We start from the raw sequence: 22,118 nt of genomic DNA on the forward strand, positions 1-22,118 counted from the left end.
TCTCAATAATATCTTGTGACCATTAAGTCATTACACATGGTAGGGAAACTTTATTTTATCGACAATTGTTAGTATTTTTTGTTGTGAGGAAATTCGAACCTTCAACATTTTTCATACTATCAAATCACCTTATAATTTCATATTTTTTATTATTGGTGAGACTCGAACATACAACCTCTTGCTCTTTATTCCTTAAGCTTTTCATCTTCATGATAGGGGAAACTATACTAAATTAAGATATGCATAACATGCACTAATCCCATTCTTCCATATTCATATGGGCTGCTTATGACATATATGAAAGCCATTCATTACGGGTCAATTTTTGTCAGGTAATGAAAAATGTTCAACTTTTCTATCAAGTTCACAAAATTTCATTTTGTATTGGGGAAGAATTTGACTAAGACAGTGTAATACAAAAGCAATTGATAGACTTGGCAACTTATCTGTAAGCATGAGAAAATTGAAGTAATTATAACAATACAATGAATCAAAGAAAATAACAAGACTACAAAGATTAATAGCGTGATGGTTCCTTCAACTAAATGAATTTGAGATTGTGAAACACTTTAGTTTGCCACGTTCCTTCTATAACATATATTTGTATTATATATATATCTATATATATATGGCTGCGTTAAGTGCGTTTAGGTTCAAGTGAATGGTTTTGATTATCATCTTAGTTAATGCCAATATACAATGTACAAATTATATTTATCTATGTCTTGACTTTGAATTCTATGAGAAGGAGAAATTATTATATGGTCTAATACCAATAATCTCAATCATATCCTCACAATTGATTTGGAATAAACCGATTTAATGTGATAATTTGTTACTTTGAGATAATTGATCCTAGTCCATATAATAAGTTGTATCTAGAAAAAACATATATGCATGGCCATGGATGAATTTAAAAATGTTCAGAAAAGAGACCTAGCTAATATATAAGTTATACATACATACCTAACATATACTTTAGAAAATATATTTTTTATGAAAAAACTTATATGTATATATTTGATACATCACTGAGTTAATTACTTATATAAATACAAATCATTTTCATAGATAGATAGATTTGAAGTGGGAAAAAACTAGTACTTTGGAAGATACGTGCAATATAAGTTTTCTTGATTTAAATATGAACGTTGGAAGTGTTCCATAGGAAAACTAAGATTAGGAATAATATGTATAGATTATTGTGAATGGAATTTTAACGAATTAGAAATTTTACTTTATTACGCAAACCTATAATGGAAATTACTGTTTTGTACACAAGAGAATGATGGAGCCATGAGAAAGTGATAGAGTAGCTAGAAAATTAAATGAGATATTCCTTCCATTTATACTTGGGAAGGAGATAGGGACTAAGATTGATAAGATTAGCAGGATTTGCCAGCTAAGATTAAACCTTCCATGGTCAGAAGAAAAATTATTAGACAATTTTGATCATTTTAATCAATAAGATATTAGTTTAATGGTGTAACACATTCCGAAAAATGTTAATTTCTTACTCATAATATAAGGGATAGCCTAATACAAAAAAAATCATATTAAGATAATTGATTTTGATTTCACCAACTATGTAATAATTTTAAGAGGAAAAACATACATACTGATAATGTACGAGTTTTATACGCTGTCATTGTATCATTCATCATACATATTTAATAATCATTAATCTTTCGATAAAATACAAATGAGTGATGAATATAATGTAGTGAATGATTATAAATCTTTACAGTATTACATTCTAATTTTAGTGCTGCATAAATAACAATAATTTGTAAGTGATGAATACATGCATGTACCTAATAATGAATGGAAAGCAAATTGATTTTGGTGGATATGTGATGAGATGTGGGTACCTAAAGTAACACATGGTTGTAAAGACAATATATTCCTTATTAACGTAAAATGTAAACAACGGGTTAAAGCATGAAAAGCTATTAGTTTAGTATTATTTTTTTCTTCATTTTTTTCTTCTTTTTGTGTATGGATCATCGAGGGTTACGTTGCAAGTGAGATGATTGTATAAACCATTGTTATAATACATTTTTGACACCACTTTCTTACATTAGAGAAATTCAATCATTATTTCCTATCTGACCGTGCTGCAATGTGTATTATTTCTCTAAAATGAAAATAGTTCATATGCTAAAATTGTTGATTATTCTCACTAAAAATATTATCATATAAATAAAATTTCAACTCTTATCATATATTTTTTTTTAAAAAAAATACTCTTTTGCATCATAGAAATTCATAATAGATATAATTTAACTTTATTATAAATATAACTTAGTAATTAATAATTTACATAAAATGTATTACACCAATTACATAAAATGTATTACACCAATTACATAAAATGTATTACACCAATTACATAAAATGTATTACACCAATTACATAAAATGTATTACACCAATTACATAAAATGTATTACACCAATTACATAAAATGTATTACACCAATTACATAAAATGTATTACACCAATTACATAAAATGTATTACACCAATTACATAAAATGTATTACACCAATTACATAAAATGTATTACACCAATTACATAAAATGTATTACACCAATTACATAAAATGTATTACTTTATTAAAATTTTGTCAATCACTGAATATATTTTTTGTTTTTTTATAATCTTTTACAGACGTAAATAAATTTAATAAAAAAACATTTATTATATTTTTTAAAGAATTTTTTTATAATGTGAGAAATAAATAAAAACAGGATACTACTCATCAATTTCAAAAACAATCGTGTAGTATATCTGTTATTGAGGCTATTGACTAGTTGAAAGATATAGAAAGCGCGTTATACTTAGCCAAATGATGATCCCATGTTCTATCTACCAAATCATTCCATTTTATTATGCCTTTCAAATCAAAAGACATTTCGTCAAATTCTCATTCATGCATTAATTTGAGTTATAGCCATGCTAATTTTGTTGCTAGGACTTCATATTATGAGACTTGTTTATTTAGCCATTTATCTTTTCAAAGGGAAGACACAAATATAAATCAATAAGTATTTACCACAAAACATGACAAAAACATGGGTTGAAAAGTTTGTAGTAGAATATATGAAAATAATAAGAATATCTTAAATTATCTGATAATATTTAGAAATAGTGTTTATATATAAAGATAATATCTCATATGATGATTATATCTTATATTTGTTATAATATCTTAGAAGATTTTTTAGATTGATAAATAATGGATAAGTTAAAATATATATAAGTGTCAAGATCCATATACTTAATATGTCAAACTCACTTATAAATCTTCACTTAATTAATTTGTTAAGATCTTTCATTTGTTTTTTACTCACATTTATATCTTTTTGTGATAAATAAATCAATATCCTTAACCTGACCCTTAAATATACAAGATTTTTTATTAACTACTACATTTTTTTATCATGTATAACTTAGTAGATAAGCAAATAATTGAGGGTCCACTTTAACACTTTCTGTATGCAGATAAAAAAACCTTTTATTTGCATGACCCATTTTTGCACTTTGCTTCTATAATTTTTAGAATATGAATAAAAGATAATTTAAATAGAAACTTTACAGACAATTAATTCATATAGTATAAAAACAAGAGCTTGCAATGTTTGTAAATGATTTTGGGACAAATATTCACTCCACAATCCTTTGCCTAGCTAATAATACTGATTGTATTAAAAATCAAAGATTTTTAACCTGTTAATGTATTTAACTACACAAATTTTCAATGAAAAGTTTTTCCCATATTGCTTATTTTTGACCAGTATCTTACTGACACATTCAGCAACATTCCCTTTTGGATAAAGAGTTTTCATATTGTGCACAATTAGTTTGATAATAGCATAAATTTCACTTACCAATTAAAAAGAAGAAAAAATAGGAGACTCAAAAAGTGGCAGATATGTTTCAACTTTCAAGGCTATGCTGACTCCAACTAATAGTATTTGTTTTCTTCATCTGATACCCTTTTCTCTCTTAAATCATTATATTGGAGAAGACCATAATCAATTGTATTTTTATTCTGTCAAATTTTTGGCTCATGAAATGCCTAATAAAGTACTATAGCAAGCATCAATGACCAATATCAACCATATAACTAAATGACTTTATTGAAATTTCATCAGTATAATTTTCATAAGTTAAATTTTACTATAGAACAAATTGATCATTATCGAATAGGAATTTGGATCCTCTCTAATAGTTACACCTCTTCAGCAGTTAATCTCGGGAGAAGACGAGCCAAATCCATCTAATAGAAATAATATCTATAATTAAGAAAACATATATAGTTGATTAATTAGTTACATGTCCACAGAGGCTCCCAAGCAGAGGCAAAATTGTTGTCATCAAAGAAACAAGTCATATCAACATCATTAGGTTGAGGCTGAAGCATGTTGATCTGGTCCTGTGATTGAGTCATTTCCATGCAAATTAGAGCAACTAAATTAGCTTGTTGGCATTGCATGTTGATTACTTCAGCTTGTGCTTTTGCTAGCTGTGCTTGTAGGTCACTAATTTGCTTTTGAAGTTGGCATATTGCACCTGCACACCCATACACTGGGTCTCTAAGTCTAGCATTTGCTTCATATACCATGCTGCTCACTGCATCTGCTCTCTGTGATTCTGGTAGTTCCTGCAAATTAAGGCAAAACTAATCTTCATAACTACAACTTGGAGTAGGGAAAGAAAAAATTTGTGATGATTTTGCTAATCATTATCTGAAGACAATGGCTAAGAAGCCCAATTTATTAAAAAGCTATAAATGTTACCTCTGAATCTATTAAATACATAATTTATTAATAAAGATTTTATTTTTTTGGATTCTTAGTTATTCTCCTGAGGGTAATACTTAGTAAAATCATACTTTAAATGTGGGTACTTGCTTTGACCTATGATCCCATGTAGTGGAAACATAATAGGGAGAACCAAACAAATAAAGAAAAGATAAGCAAGCATGAAAATGTTATTTTGACTTGGCCTTTCTTCATTTCTAAAAAATGAGAGTGGTTGGTAGAGTTGAAAGAAGGAAGAATTATGAATAAAATTGATGTTTTAGAAAATTAGAAAACAACCCATCATGCATATCATCAATTAGGTAAGCCCCTTTGGTAGTTTTTCCTTCCACTTTTGACCAAAACCCATGATTTTGTTTCTCTGAAATGACCAGGGTCAATTTAACTATTTTTGTTTGTTTTCTCTCAACAAAATGTCTTGCCCTTCAAGTGTGAAATGGTGACACACCCTGGAAAAAATGGTTATGTTTCTTTGAACATCAAAATATGGATACTAATTTTATACATGTATTTTTTTAAATGTATGTATATAGAAAAGAGATAGAAATAAATGTTTAAGGTGTAGTACAATGTTCAAATACAAGAAATATTGAATGCAGAGAAAGTGAGATACCTGCAACAACTTGATGATGTTACTGGCTCCAAAGACTCTATGAGCAATGGTGAACTTGATAGGATCAGTTGGAGGGAAATATGGAGCCAAGACACACTTCTCCACACACCTGCGGCGGAGGATCTTACAGGCAGCACAAGGGCTAACCACCACAACCGGTGGTGGAGGTGGTGGAGGAGCAGCAGCAGCAACAGCAGCTGAGGTAGGAGGAGAAGACTGAGAAGGTGAAAGTGAAGGGAAAGGTGTGGGAGAATGAGATTGTAAAGGAGGTGAAGAAGAAGAAGAATTAGAATAAATAGAGAGCATGGATGTTGGAACATGGTTTATTATTGGGATTGATGAAGGAGGAGATTGTGATGTTGTTGTTGTTGTGGTTTTCATCATCATTTTGTATTCCATTTTTTGTGTTTTTGAGACAGATAAAGGATTCAATAGAAGATGTTTTGCTTTTGGTAGAGCACAAAAACTAGGGAAGTGTTTGTGGATATATATATATAGACCAAAGATGAAACACCATGGTGGGTCATAGTGGCTTATTGATGAGAAGGACCCCAGCCACATCTTCCGTTTTAAACTTTGTATCATTCTATGTGTCTTCATTTCTATTAGTGAGATTTTCTAACCAATGAAAATAAAAGATATATAGAGTTATACAAAGTTTGGGACAAAAGATATGGTCTCTACCATCCCACAATGTGTATCAAACTATATCTCAAATTAATACAAATATGACATGTCTGTTTTTCTATATTACCATTAATTTGATATATAGTTTAATAATAATATATAATTTTCAACTTATTACACACTAAATAAGTATATGTGAGGATATAGTTTGAAAAATGATGTATCAAGTTTAATGCTCATAAAAATTGGTATATTCATTTAGAAACATATGCATTACCTACAGTGAGAATGAGAGATGGATACTTCAAATAATTCATTCTGATGTTGATTCATTGTATTTTTGCACCTCAATTATTGTTATTATTTCTATCTGTGAAGGAATATAGCAGTGTATAAAGTTTATGACGACACACCCTTTTCTCACCTTATCCTATTAACCATGGGATATGAATAACAATTACTCAATTACATAAAATTATTTTCTAAGTGTAATTACAAGAATTAAATATTTGATATTTGGATAAAGTTTATCTAAGATCTCGGATATAGTTTACATCTATTATGAGATATACCTACTTTTAACTATCAATATAAAAAACTTTTGGTTCAAAAAGAATGAAAACATAATCAATAATGAATATAAAATATCCAATATATGTGGCATAAGTCTTGGTGTTAGTGCTTTCTATTGCAAAGGGGCTTTTAGGAAAGGATGAAAATTGCAATGAAAGTACCAATGAATGAAGATTAGGTCCCTTCAAAGTTCAAAGTAAATTTAGGAATGAAATGAGCTAGTAAGAGTAGAGTGGTCACAAAATTAAGGTGCTTCAAGATGAGGATTTTTCTTCCACTATGGCTTTTTTTATTGGTAACAATTGGGAGAAACATGTTTTAATCAATGTAATTACTTCTTTAAACTGTTTCATCGAGAAGAATGAATATTTTAATAATCCTTTAAAAAAACAACACGTTATTCAGTTTTTTTTAGTATAATAAAGGGTATCCTTTACTCTATATTAATCTTTTGGAATGATTGTTATCTCTCCTAACAAATGTCGTTCATATGAATAATTGAACTTTGATTTATTTAGGATCTAATGACACCTTCCACCATTGTTACTTTATCCAACTAATATAATAGGTTAAATGATACTAATGAAGAATTATCTTATTCATATTGTTTTGTACTACCAAATATATTTTCTCACTATGGATGAGAATTAATTATTTTTGAGGTATGGTTGCTCCTACTAACAAGTGTTGCTCTAAGTAATCGAACTTTTAAAATTTTAATCATCTTATGGATCTAACATTATCTTACACCATTAGACTATCTTATTCATCTATAGTAATATATGTGGATAATTATTTTCTTTTGACACAGCATCCACGTTGATAAGAATTATGTACGCGTAATCATTTACGGTTAAATGTTATCATTATTCATAAAAACAATGACAGTAATAATTATGAAATGGTGATAATAATAGCAAAGTAACAGTAAAGATTATAGCGACAACTGAACTGACAAAGAAGGTGAAGAATAAAATTCCGCCAACCATTCTAAAAGGTCTACACTAACCATTGTAAAAAATGGTGGGTATTGAATTTCAATAATAGGTGTAATGACCCAATTATTTGTATTTCTATTTTGTCTAAAAAGATCGATTTATGATTTTTCTCTCGTATTGGGTTAGCATCCTTTGTGTTTTTTTAATATATTTTCGCTTATCAAAAAAATATTCAAATTCAGAAAAAAATCTATAATTATGCTCTAAATTGTAAAATTGGAACTCAACTTAAACTTTTATTTACCTATAATTAAAAACAACACACTTGAAGATCAATCAAGTTTAGAAATTGGGTATCCCTCCTACTCACTTAAATAAATCTTAGAATAAGGAGAAATATTTAATGGACATGGCTTGATTTTTACTAGTGCATTATATCCTTCAATATTTAATTTTTTTACTTCTCTCACAGTTGCCTCAGATTATATTAAAATAACTATATTTGGAAATTTTCAATTATTTGAATCAGATTTCAATGATAATCTGTTGATTCAAATAGTTTTTCCCTGCACATATTAGTATAATTTGAGTTGTAATATGATTCCACATGGGCAATAGTATAAACTTTTATAGATCAATCATGTTTTGTCATCTATTTAAGAGAGTAAATTTAACAACTCTAAACTTGTCTCCCCCACACAAAAAAGTAATGAACAATTCTAGAATTAGAACGAAGTTTCTAGAACAATAAAAAAAATGTAAAACGACAAAAAAAATCAGAATTTAAAATGGACTACTAGTTTTTTTTTTTGAGACTTTGTAATGTCTTTGTACATTTTTGTATATATTTTTCATCTTTTTTTTGTAAGGAACTAATCATTTTCGGAGTTCATGCCTCTCTCAATAAGTTTTGCTTTCAAGGAATTGAATCATCGATAATGAGAATTCAGTGAGTCATATTGAATTGTTTAAGAAACTAATTTTTTTTTATTGTAAGCATTTGTTTGGCAACTAAATTTTAGAGGCTGGGAAAGGGAAGGGGCCTTTAGAAAAAACAACTGGCATTACCTTAAAGAGTATGAGAGTGTCTATGGCAATATCACTATATAGGTAGTTTACAATCTAATTAACTAATTTATTTGAAAAATAAAATTTTGGCAATTTACTAAAATTTACTAACATGTTGACAGGGTAGAGACACATTTTTAATTCAATAAATTTAGTATCATAAATTCATAAATAAAAGTCATACAGACTAAAATTTTAAAAAGAATTTTTTTATTAAGAGTGGTAATAAAAAATTTAACATTATAGAAATAGAATGTAAATTTAAAACATAAAATATTAATAAAAATAAATAATTTACATCATTTAACTATCATCCCTTTATAGAAGTAGATAAATATAGATTAATTGATTTTGATGGATGTTAGAAGGTCAAAGTTAAATTACTTTTTCCACTTGATATATAAAATAAAATAACAGTTTAATTTGGAGAAAGTTGAGGGGGTTTTACTTCATTCTTTCCCATATAGTTTAATTTGGCTTACTATTGTTGACCGAAACATCAAATTTTAATCTTTTTCTTTTTCAGATCATGAGACGTGGTTAAACTTATCAGGAAAAGATAAATTATCGTTTGCCACTAATTTTGTTCTACTACATATTAAACATAATAAATGAATTTAATGTCTATGCATTTGCAGTATAAAAATTTATATACAAACATTAAATTATTTATATTAATTTATATTAATTTTTTGAAGAGTTTATGATGATTAAACATAAATAATACATGAAAATAATATATAGAATTCATATATTTTTTCTTTATAATAAATATAAATCATTATGGTCCACAGAATAAGAAAAGCTTATTTGACCAAATGATATTACTATCATGTTCACTCTCTACTTATCTTTCTCTGCCCCTGTTAGTAAAAAACATTTTTTTATAATTGGATAATCAACAAAACAATACATTTAATTATCTGGATAATAAACTAATTCATTAGTCAACATAAATAATAAAAATATATTCTCATATTAATTTTGACTTTTTCATATATGATTTTTCAAATTTTAACAGATAATAGGCTAATTGAGTATTATTTTTAGAATTTAATATTTCTACACTATTAATAACATAAAAATATATATAAACAGTTAACAAATCATTCACCATATACTTTTATTAGTTATATTTAAAATCAATAATAATTACATATAAATAACTTATAATATATTGACATTATAAAAATTGTCAAAAGTATATACTTTTTTTATCTTAATTTTATTGTTTGCATATTTATATATATTGAAATATAAAATATGCACATGTTTTAATTTGCCCACATTCATATCAAATTTGCCATTAACTATCCCTTTGTTAATTGAGTTTTTATCCGAAAAAAGAAATAACTCCTCTATAATTTTGGAAGACACTTGTGAAATATTATGAAGTCTTTTTATTGTTTTTTTCTTCAAAATTCAACTTACAAATGTAGTTTTTATCCTATATTATCTTTGTATGTAGATTATATTTATTATAGCATCGATATGAGCAAAGAAAAGATGCATGCAATGGCACATGCAGTTGCGTGACAACCTTTCAAACAAATGGGAAACAACCATAATCCATAGGAAACATTATTTCTCACATATTTCTCTCCATAGATCCTATATATTGAGTTAGAGTTTTTTCCATTATTGGAGAGGTAAATTATAATAAAATGCATTAAAAACTAAAACATATCATCAATTCTTTCCCAAGTTAGCAACTAGTTTTTCTTCTTTTTCATTTTAATTTTGAAATTAAAATTAAATTAAGATTAAGAAACTTGATCCGGCGAACCTGAACTCTCGAATATGAATTTCAAAGTCAAGAAAACACACGTCTTAATGTACAGCAAAGAGCCGTTTTAATGTGACAACGTGACAAATATGACCAAAACTTTCTTAAATAAACATGTTTTCATTGAAATTAAATTAAAGTTGCTATGACATGGCTATAACAACAAATGCACGTTAGTTAAAAGTCAATAAAACATGCATCATATTCTATCTATTGTTATTCATCTATCTATGCATGTTCATCTCACCCAACCCTTAAATTAAACTAACTATTGGATAATACTTTAGCTTTTCTTTAATCAATCTTACTTCATAATACTACTTCAATTAAAATGAGCTGTTTGGTCTTCACTTACCAAAACAGTAAGGAGTGAGACTCCTCTCAAGTAATGGAGAGGTAAGTGACTTTTTCCTTTGTATTTTAAGGGTAAAAGTGTAATATCATTTTAGATAAAAGAGATATGAATGTCAATGTCTATTGCATTTTCTTTACTTTTACATAGCACTTGGAGAGGAGTCTCACTCAACAGTAAGTGACTTTTGAAGTTCAAAATATTGATATAGTAAAAGTTGTTTTGTTTCCCTTCCTATGGTATCTAAATTTTCATGTGCATATATTCCATTTCCAACTTTGCATGCATGCCATTGTTGTGATACAGATATACATTACCTAAGCTACCTTTCAAATTAAGTTATCCAATTTTGTGGATATGGGGGAGGGAACAACCGAACATGTAGTTGCTACATGTACTTAAGACAAGTAACCATATTGTGAAAACATTGTGGGGAACACAAATGCATACAACTATCTGAAACTAAATGTTGTTTAAGTTTTCAAAACCGGTGCCAAAACCATTAAAGAAATGGTCACGTTCGAACCAAGCCTTGCATTTCTCACGTCAAAATATCTATAAGCTCTAATCTGTGTTCTTACTTTTAAAAGAAGTGGCAACATGTAACTTTGAAACATGTTTGAGTGATAGATGAATAGATTTGGATTTGGATTATAATGCATGAATGAAAAATCATTCACTAATCTATATAAATACATTTAAATCTTATTTTAAAATTTCAAATTTATCGATATCTAAACTTGTCGAATGGATTCCAATCCATCCATAACCTTATCTTTTGTTTTTAAAGATTTTCTTTTTATTATATGACACTATATAATTGGTCCAAAAGAAGAAATGAAACAACATTAAAAATTAAAAATATGTGATACTGTCTCATCCACTTCAGCTCTAACTATATTCACAATCTATAATAGTCTTAGTAAATACCATTCTACACATATCTTTTATGTAGATTAAGTAGTATTATATAAAAAAATGTCATCTATTTCACCCATTACTATTCAACATAATAATAGAGTGAATCTGTATGCTACTAATTTTGGTACATTGATTGTTACGCATAGTTGGATTCACCAATATATGTTGATGTTTTTGTACTCACTTATAAACCAGAGGGAGTAAAATATCAAATTACATATTTTTTTGTAATCCTCACAAAATATTATAAGAACCATCGATTATGCATAACATTAATGAACATCACTACTAATTAGAGAGTGGCACCTAGCTAAGGTAACACATAGGATGCCAACTTTTTATGACTACAGACACATATGCTGCCACATAAGAGACATCAATATTCTCTTGTAACAACCATTGACAATGACTTAAGCCTAAGACCTTAGCTAGCAACTAGTGATTTTTAACAGAATTTGACTCCTATGAGAAAATGCACTAAAAACTAAAAGATAATAATATTTATGATCTTTAATTTTTATTGAAGTTATAATATTAGTTTTAAAAGTACACTACAAAATACAATTTATCTATTCATTAATGTAAATGAGTACTGCTCCTTCTAAAATATCTAGACAAAAGGGTAGGGCCTTTGTGGGGGCGCACACACACTTTTGTGTGAAGATTCCCTCAGCCCAAGCTCGTGGAAATGATGTGCAAGAAAATAAATTTTTTTACTATGCAAAAATAAAGATCATGACTAAAATTTTATTTAGAAGTCCATAAGATTGTGACACTTGAAAGAGAATGGTTATTTTCTCCGCATGTCACCTTTTCTTCTTAAAGTTGGAAAAAATAAACAAGTTTGTAAAATGGGTTTGTAGTGAGGATAGCTTGGGATGAGAGCACATCTTCTGTCCATAAATTGTATCATTTCATATGATATAAGTTATGATTGGTCAAAAAAAATTAATAATTAAATTTTAATTTAAATATATATTTTCAATCTATTATAAACTCATTGTACATGGAACAACACTCATTATAGAACATGAACATCCTTCTTGAAGTAGAGAGTATTTGTCTTGTTTTCACACACTCATTTTTGTCCTTACTTCTTAGGCTTCGTAGTGAGTCTGGTTAGAATTTCTAATTAAGGTAGACATCATATATTTGATACAATGATATCAGCTATTTATTTCTGAGGTTACATTATAAGTGATCTAATTACTGGCTCCCTTAGATTTTTAAAAGTTGATAACAGATATGAGCTTAATGAGTGGATACACATCAGGTTAACCCATAGGGGATAATGAGAACCTTATAACAGAGAAAACGAATGTCCCCAACACACCAAATCACAAATATTTTCTCCTCTCTCCATCAGAGAGAAAACGAAGGTCCAGAAGGAGATTTGGTTGAGGAAAGTCATCATACCAAAACTCTCTCAAAAAGTATATCAAGTGAGTAAACTATAGAACATGGATTCAGGTATGACTTTATATGTTTTATGTCATGCGTGAGAATCATGAGATTGAAGATCTTACGATTGATATTTCACCAATCACAGGAAATATCTAACTAGTCTTTCCTCGGTTTAAGCGTCCATCTCCAACCTAGGGTATACTCTGATCTCCATACTAAAAACTTCAATGGGTCACTTAACCTTCGTAGTGAGTCTTTACAGTTTAAACATTTTAAAAGAAGTTACAATTCTTTTCTTGGCACTAGCCTTTTGTCTCTACTTCTAATATGCCAGTTTTCATAATATGGATGCATAAAGCATGCCTATAATAATTGCGCCATGCGCCTTGAAAATATGGTCAAATTCACAAAGTCTTTAGTCTTAAACTATTGCTTCAAATAATTGGTGAGAAAAAAAATGGCATGTAGATTGCTATATTATTAGGTATGCATGTCCGAGTTATTTCCCACCTAATTTGGTCGACGAAGTAGTATAAAATGAGTTTAATATAACCGTTCAACCGATAGTCTATTAATTTAATATTATACCAATTAAGTTGCATATTATAATAATATAAATATTATTATTTGTAAGATATAATTTAATTATTGAAATAATTTATTTGTTATGTTAAAAAAGAATGGAGATCACTTGTCCTATTTATGTCTTAGTCCAATTAAAAAGTGCAATCTAATTAAAAAAATCATAAAAACATAAAATAATGTTTTTATATTACTAAGTGAAATTTGATTACTTACCTAAGCACATGAATGTTTTTTTGGACATAAAATTATTTTTCGTTACAAACAACTATTAGGTTCCAAACTTTAATGTCATTTTTAAGAATGAAATTTTATTTTTATGCGCACACTGGTTTGACTGGTACAATAGGATAATTTGACTCAAAATGTTACCAATTTAACAAAGTTATGCACATTGAAGCTGGGCCCTATTGTCTAGTGCTACTATAACTTCATTACTCTATTCATTAATTAAGTGCTAATCAATTTCCAATTCTAGAAGATGAAACTGTCTCCTATTAGACAAACACTGCTTTAGATTCATCACAATTTAAAATTAGGTAAAAAAAGTAAAGCAACTGAAAAATTATTCTAAAAGGGTCATAATCAGTAATCTTTTTTAAATTAAATCAGATTTCTTACTTTAAAAAATAATCATTTTGGCTGGTAGAAAATAAAAAGGTCAACAAAAAGATAAAGAACCAAGAGGGTACACATATATCAAGTCACCACATGCTTCACAAAATTAATTTCCCACTTATACATAATTTTACTTCATTTTAATATATTTCTACTGTAAACTTGTTACACTACCACTTATTAATTATACATTAACATATCAATGAAAGAGTGTTAATGGAGTTACTAAGTTCACACACAATTTCAAACATTCAAAAATCCAGCATTGCTAATTCTAATATAAAATTCTTCATGGGATAAAAATCTAATCTTGAAGTTCATTATAAGTCACGTGTTCCTAATTATATGGTATACCATTAACAGTTATATTCAATTTATGGAAACTATTTTGTTTTGATACGACATTCCATACATGCTAAAATCATCATTGCTGGTCCTATGGCATTTTTTAAAACCTACTAATTAATTATGCTTTGAATATTCATCAATTACTCTAAATCTTATTTTCAAGCCACAAATGTCAAAAATTCTGCACATTATTTTCTACTTTATTACCTAAATAAGATTAAGAAAAATAGAAAAATTAATAGAAACGTTTTAGAACAGATTACATTTTAAGCATAGGGTGATTATAATTAATAGAGGAAACATACTTTAAGCAACATTTCAGCATCATGTTTATCATGCATGGATGACTTGGCCATACCAACATTCCTTTATATAAGTCTCATACCAACCAAACATTTAATACTACTAAATAATTAATGAGACATCATGATCAGAATTAAAATATACTGTAGCAAAGAGTTATTTATCGGATGTTAGATATATTTGGATTGGTCATGATTTTATTTAGGATTTAATTAGTTTTATTTATCTTGTTAGTTATTATTGGAGTTTATCATTTTATCATTTGTAACAATTTATACTTATATAATAAATTGTTGGACTAACTCGTATTTGAGTTTCATCAATTTTTATTATGCTAAACTTCTACATGGAATCAAACTTAATACTTACAAAGCTTTAACTTGACAAACATATTAGATATATTTAAATTGATAGATGGTGATCTTATTTACAATTTAGTTACTTCCATTTTATTTAAGTTTATCTCTACTTTATTTTTATCTTATTAACTATTATTTGAATTATTATTATCTTATTATTTATAATAATTTTTACCTATATAATAAATTATTTAGTAGCCAGCTCATGACTTAATTGTCCTCCAACTATTGATAGAAAAGAATCTTAACTTATGTAGTCACAGTCAGAAGAAACAGTGTGATTCCATTTGTCCATGAAGAAGTGTCACCATAGAAATATTGCAAGAAAACTGGCTTCCAATATATGTTTGGGTTTAAAAGAAAAAAAGTTCCACGCGTCATTGCTTAGTTGGAGCTATTATTTATTCACCTTCTTCACACGTTTTCTTTCATTTACATATGGTTTTACTTTTACTTTTGTGTTAGCTCTTATTTATGAATAATATGTATATACAACCTTTGATAAAGATATTAAAGCCAAAGTTAGTAGGAGCTAATTAAAGATCGACTTTATCAAATAAACCATATGGTTGTGAAGTTTGGCGTAATGTTGAATCAAATTAATTTTTAGTGCTCACATTAGTGCAAAATCACTAACTAGAAAATATCTTTTTGCCTGAGAAAATTATTAACTTACAATTACAGACAACATTTTCTATATTGGGTGTGCTTTTTTTATTTAAAAACTGAAACAGATTGTGGAGTTTTGTAAAGTACACCAAATAAACTTTGAAAATTGCTAATATAGATTTAGCTTCATGGAATCATGGTAAACACTATGAATCATGATTACATATGTACCGTAAATTTTCTAATATCTATGCACATATCTATAATTCCAAATTATATTTTGAACAATATATATGTTAGAAATTGCAAGTATGAGTAATATATGAGTAAAACAAGTTTTATATTGCAAAATAATGAATAAGTTAAATGGCATATATTTGACAAGACCCATTAACATAATATCTTAAGATTTTGAGTCAAAATATATTATTTAACCTTATTTTTTCACATAAAACTCACATGTTTGTCTTTGCACATAAACAAATGAATCTCCTAAAATGAATTATTTTCTTTTCAATCTGACAAATTTTCTAGACTATACCAGAAACAAGTAGTGATATATGTGAATGCGAAGCACTATGTACCCTATCATTCAAAACATTGTTGGATAGCACTTGTATATTATTGTGCTACCCCATTTCAACTAATTGATCAACTTGTAACTGAGGATGATATCCAATATACCCATTATTAAGAACATTTGTATCTTTATCATTTTGAAGGAATTGAACATCATTTATAGTATATAAAGTTATAAACAAACACTTAACAGATCAGTATATAGAGATTTGAATATTAGACTATGATCACCATAACATGGCAGTTATAAATAGTCACTAAAATCACATTTCCTCATTATCACATGAATCATTATTATTTTCTGTATTTTTGCCCATAATTATCATGATGCTGAGAACTATAATTAACGTAGAACATTTGATAAACATTATCATGTTTAAAGTAGAAAAATGATTGGCAATGGCATTTCATGATGTCAGTGTCAGGTCAAACAATAAGACATTGTACCTCAAAATAATTATTAAAATTAAAATAGTGGTAAGACCTTATAGAGAATATGTATTAATGCAGTTTCTAAGAAAGGGAAATGAAATTGGGTTAAAGGTAGGGCATAATGTTAATGCATATTGGAGACAGTGGAGGAAGTTTGGCAACTAAAACTACAAAAGTGTCCCTGGTTTGACAATTTTATAGATTCTCTAGGTTGAGATAATGCATATTTTTCTGATTGATAACCTTACCCGATCCACATAAAATAATCATAAACATGAAAATTATCTTAGCATTAAAGCCTAAGTGGGATAGAAACCAGAATCTAAAACATGATGTCATTGCATGGCCAATTATTAAACTATTCTATAGAAGACATGCACAGTAAAAAGTAATGTTGATCATTCATTTTCAATACATACACTCTCTAATTGGTTATTTTATTTGGAATTAGTGTAACAAAATTGCTGCTCTCAAATTGTATAACAAGCTCCCATACATATAATTGGTTAAACATACTATGTTATTAAGAAGCCATAAAGAAATTTCACATTGAAAAATGTATATAACAAGGGACAGAAATAGAAAAATTCATATATTCATCTGAGTAAGATTTTGAGTTAATATGTGTTGTAAAGCCGACTTATAAGATTTGTTGCTTAGTCCATTAGGTGGATGTACTCATGAACAAAAAGGGAAAGTACTCATGAATAAAAAGGCTTATGGTTGAGGGGAAGAATCATAAGTCTAGAGCCTAATGATTTTCACTCAGCATTTGGTGCAAAAATTACTATCATTTTACTAACAACAATTAACTTAGAAAGCTTAAGTTGTTTGGCACTCGCTTATGATTACTTGATTATCCGATAAAAAAATTTATTTTGTACATTTCATTCATCATTAAACTGGCCTATGACTTTCTATTCTATACAAATTCTTTTTGGATGAATCACAAAGCTAAGACAATATATCATTGATACCAATTTTGTTCTATTAAGTCTTTAATTATAAACCAAAGCATGGTACATATTTTATTCTTAGCCAAGCTTCCCAATTAAGCTAATTTCTTGATGTAGTGTGAAACTTTAGTGTTCCTTCCTATATAAATAAATAAGTGATGGTACCAAAAATCAAAGTGTGTCTTATAGTTTATTTTATCATAAGTCAGAGGGGCAGAGAGAGAGAGAGAGAGAGAGAGATTTGTCATTTCAACCATAAGTTTAGAATGATTATTACAAACATTGCATCAAGTGCCCTTTTTTCCCTTTCTTAGAAAGGAAGTGAACCTAAATCATTGAAAGGTTTAAAGAAGATGCTAAAGTTAATCAAATTTGCAAGCCAGAAAGCCCAATATTCTGGGTTTGTGGTTGATTGCAAATGATAAGGGAAAAACATCGATTCAAGATTTGTGTTAGATTACTGGGTCCAAAAATTATATTCCATGGGAATCTAATCTAATAATAGTAATTTGTGAGCCCCAAAAGAATTATTGTACAAAACATTTGCTCACTCTTTTTACCCATTAAACTAATCCACCTTTTCCCTCTAATAAATATCATTAAGAGAAACAATTAAATAAGTAGAAAACTGAAGAAAAAAAGTATAGCTTTTTTATGGCAATGTACTTTAACTTCAATAATTATGATCTCATAAGTTATAGCTACTTTTGTCACATCAGATGAACACACTTGGGTATACAAAGGAAAAAGATGAGTGACATTGCATTGCAGTGTACTATGCATAAATAAAGGGAAATTTAAGTGTATTTAAGTGTGTTTATATACATAAATATCAGTATATTCTTATAAGAATTTGATACTCATAACAATCAGTGCTCTACAAATACCTGGAAATTGGAAATACTTTAAATTTGTCAATCTCATATGTCTTGTACTTGCCTTATTCTTATGCCAATTGCTAATTTTCATTATTATACACATTTTTTTTGAAGTTAATGTTATGGGATTACTAGCAATTGAAAATAAACAGTGTGAGATCTGAAATTGAATAAAGGCAAGAGTGGAAGTTTGATTTTTTTTTATGAAAATAAATAGAGGACTTTTCAACCATTTCTATAACTCATAAACAGAACAAATTACTGAACTAGTGTTCCGTGAAACTATGAAAATTATTATTGATAAATAAAATATATAGACCCCATTTTTATAAGAAACAAAATCAAAATTATAATATGTGAGGTATTTAAGTAACTAAAAAAAATAAAAAACAAATTTAAGTATATTGAGTTGAATTTTTTTATACCACTAAGTGTATCCTTCTGGGGATCGAATTTTTATTCTCTTAGTTATTTAGGATCTGGTAGAGTTTTATACCACTGAATTGATGAATTGGATTTAAAGATTTGTTTTCTATCTATCTATCTAAGCGTTTGAGTGGACATGGAAGAGGCGAAGGTGGTGACGGTAACCGCAATTGAAGCAACTCCATCAACGTTCAAAGAGTTTGGTCAAGTTATAGAGGCTTCTCACGACGGCGATGAATTCGGTCCCCATGATGCTCAATTGGACCTTTCTGCTGGAACTCCTAGGTTCTCTTTTATTCTTATTCCTCTGCTTTTATTCATTCATTCATTTCTTCAATTTTCCACCCGCCACAATCTATCGGGATTAAGGCTTGGTTGTTGTTATATTAGTTTCTTGAATTGTATTTTATTAATTAAAAGCTCTTTTGATATGTATTGTTAACCATATTCCACGTTGGTATACTGGTGTAAGACACTACTGGATTCTAAGGTTGAGTGTTCGATTCCTAACAGTGACACTCGTTGGGAGGGGAAGTCATGAACCGCGAAAATGATTAGTTGCTTACCCATTAATTTGTTGTTATGAACATGTATTTGGCAGATTCTACATTATGCATCTTGAAAATCGTCCCCTTAAGTTCTCTACTATTACACATCATGCAAGTGTGACTCAATGCCTTGGCTCCATTGGTGCTCATGTTTGGTATCTTGGAGTAGCTAAGCCATCCATTGTTGATTCAAATAAGATCAATAATGATACAGACAACAATGTTGTTCAGTCACGCAGTGGTCATTCATATGTACCTCCTGCGGTCGAGGATGTCCGAGTTTTCAAGGTTTCAGGTCCTAAATTCCTTAAGCTTAATCGTGGGACATGGCACGCTGGCCCTCTGTTTAAGCCAGATACTATGGACTTTTACAATCTAGAGCTGAGTAATACAAATGTATGTTCTTTTCTCTCTTGTGTTACATGTATCTTAGTCCATTTACAATGGTGCTACCCATGAATTATATTTCACTTTGATTCTTATTTTTCTCTCTATTTTGTTCATGCTGATGTTTTACTTTGTGGATGTTGCTTAACTTTATTCTATGGATAGGTGATTGATCATACAACACACAACTTTAAGAAGGACAATGGAGTGGTCTTTTCAATCCAAGAGTAATTTTTATTGTGTTATCTACCTTCTATCATTTCAACTCATACTGCTTACTGTATATTCAATAAATTACATGTTATATACAATGTATGTAAATTTGGAATTGTTTTCAATTTGCTGCTACTGCTCAAATTTTCCATGTTATTAAAGAAGAAGTTTTCGAAGTACAAATGCAAGAGTGATGTAGTTTGTGTTTGGTTTATCACAATTGTCAAAATGTTGGTGAGGGGGGACAAATTTTTTACATGTTATTCCAACGTTGAATCTGCTAGGAAATAAAACTAATGAAAAGCAATCAATCTCCACTGTAAAAAGTATAGTCTTTATAGCAAAATTGTTAAACCTAGTGAAGAGATTTTACAAAGATATTCTTCACTGAGATCAGCAGAAAAAACAGAATTGTAAATGTCTTAATCTTCTATAGAAGTTGGTGTTCTATTTGGAAGTATTTCAATAATCAATGTCATTACATAGGCCCCAGCATCTGCATAATGAGGAATTAAGATAGAGTTAATTCATTATGAGATTTTTTATATTAAAAAAGTTTGTGATTTTTCAAATGCCAAAATGGTTTATCAGTAGTTACCTTGAACATATCTCCAATCATCCCCATGGAATCTCTTTGCTGTATTCCCTAGAACTTCCCCACAATATCATTTAGCATCTAAAATGTTGAGAGACAAAATTAATCATAACACACAAGACTGGTCAGAATTTTCATAGAAGCATACAAATAACACCACATCTTTGTGAATATATTTACTAAATGGCTAGCTAGCTTCAACAAAAGATGCAATAAAGCAAATGACATGGTTTGGTAAGTTAGCTAACCTCATGAAACACAGGTCCCCTGTCAATACTTGACTTAAAATTTGATCTCAACATGTTAAAAAGAGAAGGAGCATTTCTTTCCATCCTGCATCAAAGAAAAAATAAATTGAAAAGAAGGTGCTATATATAACTTTGCAGAAGAAAAATGATGAACTGCATCAAGTCTGTCTGAGGAAACTGGACCTCTGCAGATTCAGCTTGTTTCTTTGTCTCTTGCATTAGTATGTTTGCATCTTTCAAATTACCTAAACATAAATAGCTATCATTCAAGAAATGAGCAAATACTCAGTTTGAAACATTACTGAAATATGCATGGACTTTTAGGTGAAGAAGGTATTCACCTAAGAAAACAAAGATTGTTAATTTAACAAGTACATCGACATCGTTGGAAACAGCAGATGCATGTCTTTATCATCAATTGCTACCTAGAATGTCCACTAAAAGGAATCAACAGAGGGTCTTCGGGGATGCAATGGTGATGATTAGTGAAGGATAACTAAAATGAAAATTATACTTATAAATCACATAGATAGCAAAACATGGAGGGTAGTATATAAATCATAGATGAGAAGATAGAAGAATACAGAAGGAGGAAAACATGGATGACAGATTAAGATTGATTATATTCTCATACTTCTTTCAACTGTAACATGAAACATAGTATAAAATCACCATTGATGTTGAACCGAGTTTTAGCAAAGTCAGATCAATACCATTTGGCATACCTCAATAGAATCTTGTTAAGTTGAACCAAACAAGAGGAACATAAAAGTGAGGAGACTAACCTTGCCCAAAAAATGATATGTCACTCTACCCATATCCTGCATGTAAAAAGTGTATTAATATTGATTCACAACAAATAAAGGTCATAAAAGTTTCAAGGGTAAGAGAAGCTTTTCATAGATAGCATAAAGCTATCTTCATATC

At 28.7% G+C, this 22,118-nt stretch overlaps 2 protein-coding genes and 1 long non-coding RNA gene across 3 annotated transcripts; 1 reads left to right on the forward strand and 2 right to left on the reverse strand.

Annotated features, from left to right (window-relative positions):
• Positions 4,178–5,935, reverse strand: LOC109346703 (LOB domain-containing protein 1-like). Its single transcript, XM_019586415.1, has 2 exons — positions 5,442–5,935; positions 4,178–4,668 (listed from the first exon to the last, which is right to left on the reverse strand). Exons 1-2 carry the CDS (start codon positions 5,838–5,840, stop codon positions 4,333–4,335), a joined length of 735 nt encoding a protein of 244 aa, XP_019441960.1. The 5' UTR covers positions 5,841–5,935; the 3' UTR covers positions 4,178–4,332.
• LOC109346704 lies at positions 19,298–20,473 on the forward strand. Its single transcript, XM_019586416.1, has 3 exons — positions 19,298–19,485; positions 19,802–20,144; positions 20,301–20,473. Exons 1-3 carry the CDS (start codon positions 19,337–19,339, stop codon positions 20,364–20,366), a joined length of 558 nt encoding a protein of 185 aa, XP_019441961.1. The 5' UTR covers positions 19,298–19,336; the 3' UTR covers positions 20,367–20,473.
• LOC109346705 lies at positions 20,510–21,849 on the reverse strand. Its single transcript, XR_002107549.1, has 4 exons — positions 21,776–21,849; positions 21,375–21,450; positions 20,947–21,276; positions 20,510–20,844 (listed from the first exon to the last, which is right to left on the reverse strand). It is a non-coding gene; the product is annotated as an uncharacterized LOC109346705 (long non-coding RNA).

This window comes from Lupinus angustifolius, chromosome LG04 (genome assembly GCF_001865875.1).
Source record: "Lupinus angustifolius cultivar Tanjil chromosome LG04, LupAngTanjil_v1.0, whole genome shotgun sequence".
NCBI lineage: Eukaryota > Viridiplantae > Streptophyta > Magnoliopsida > Fabales > Fabaceae > Lupinus > Lupinus angustifolius.

Excerpts from the sequence above, each read along its gene's own strand:
- LOC109346703 (XM_019586415.1), bottom strand. The coding sequence starts at position 5,840 with ATGGAATACAAAATGATGATGAAAACCACAACAACAACAACATCACAA. Across the intron at positions 4,669-5,441 it reads ACATCATCAAGTTGTTGCAG|GAACTACCAGAATCACAGAG; the intron begins GTATCTCACTTT and ends CTTAATTTGCAG.
- LOC109346704 (XM_019586416.1), top strand. The coding sequence starts at position 19,337 with ATGGAAGAGGCGAAGGTGGTGACGGTAACCGCAATTGAAGCAACTCCA. Across the intron at positions 19,486-19,801 it reads CTTTCTGCTGGAACTCCTAG|ATTCTACATTATGCATCTTG; the intron begins GTTCTCTTTTAT and ends TGTATTTGGCAG. Across the intron at positions 20,145-20,300 it reads TAGAGCTGAGTAATACAAAT|GTGATTGATCATACAACACA; the intron begins GTATGTTCTTTT and ends TTCTATGGATAG.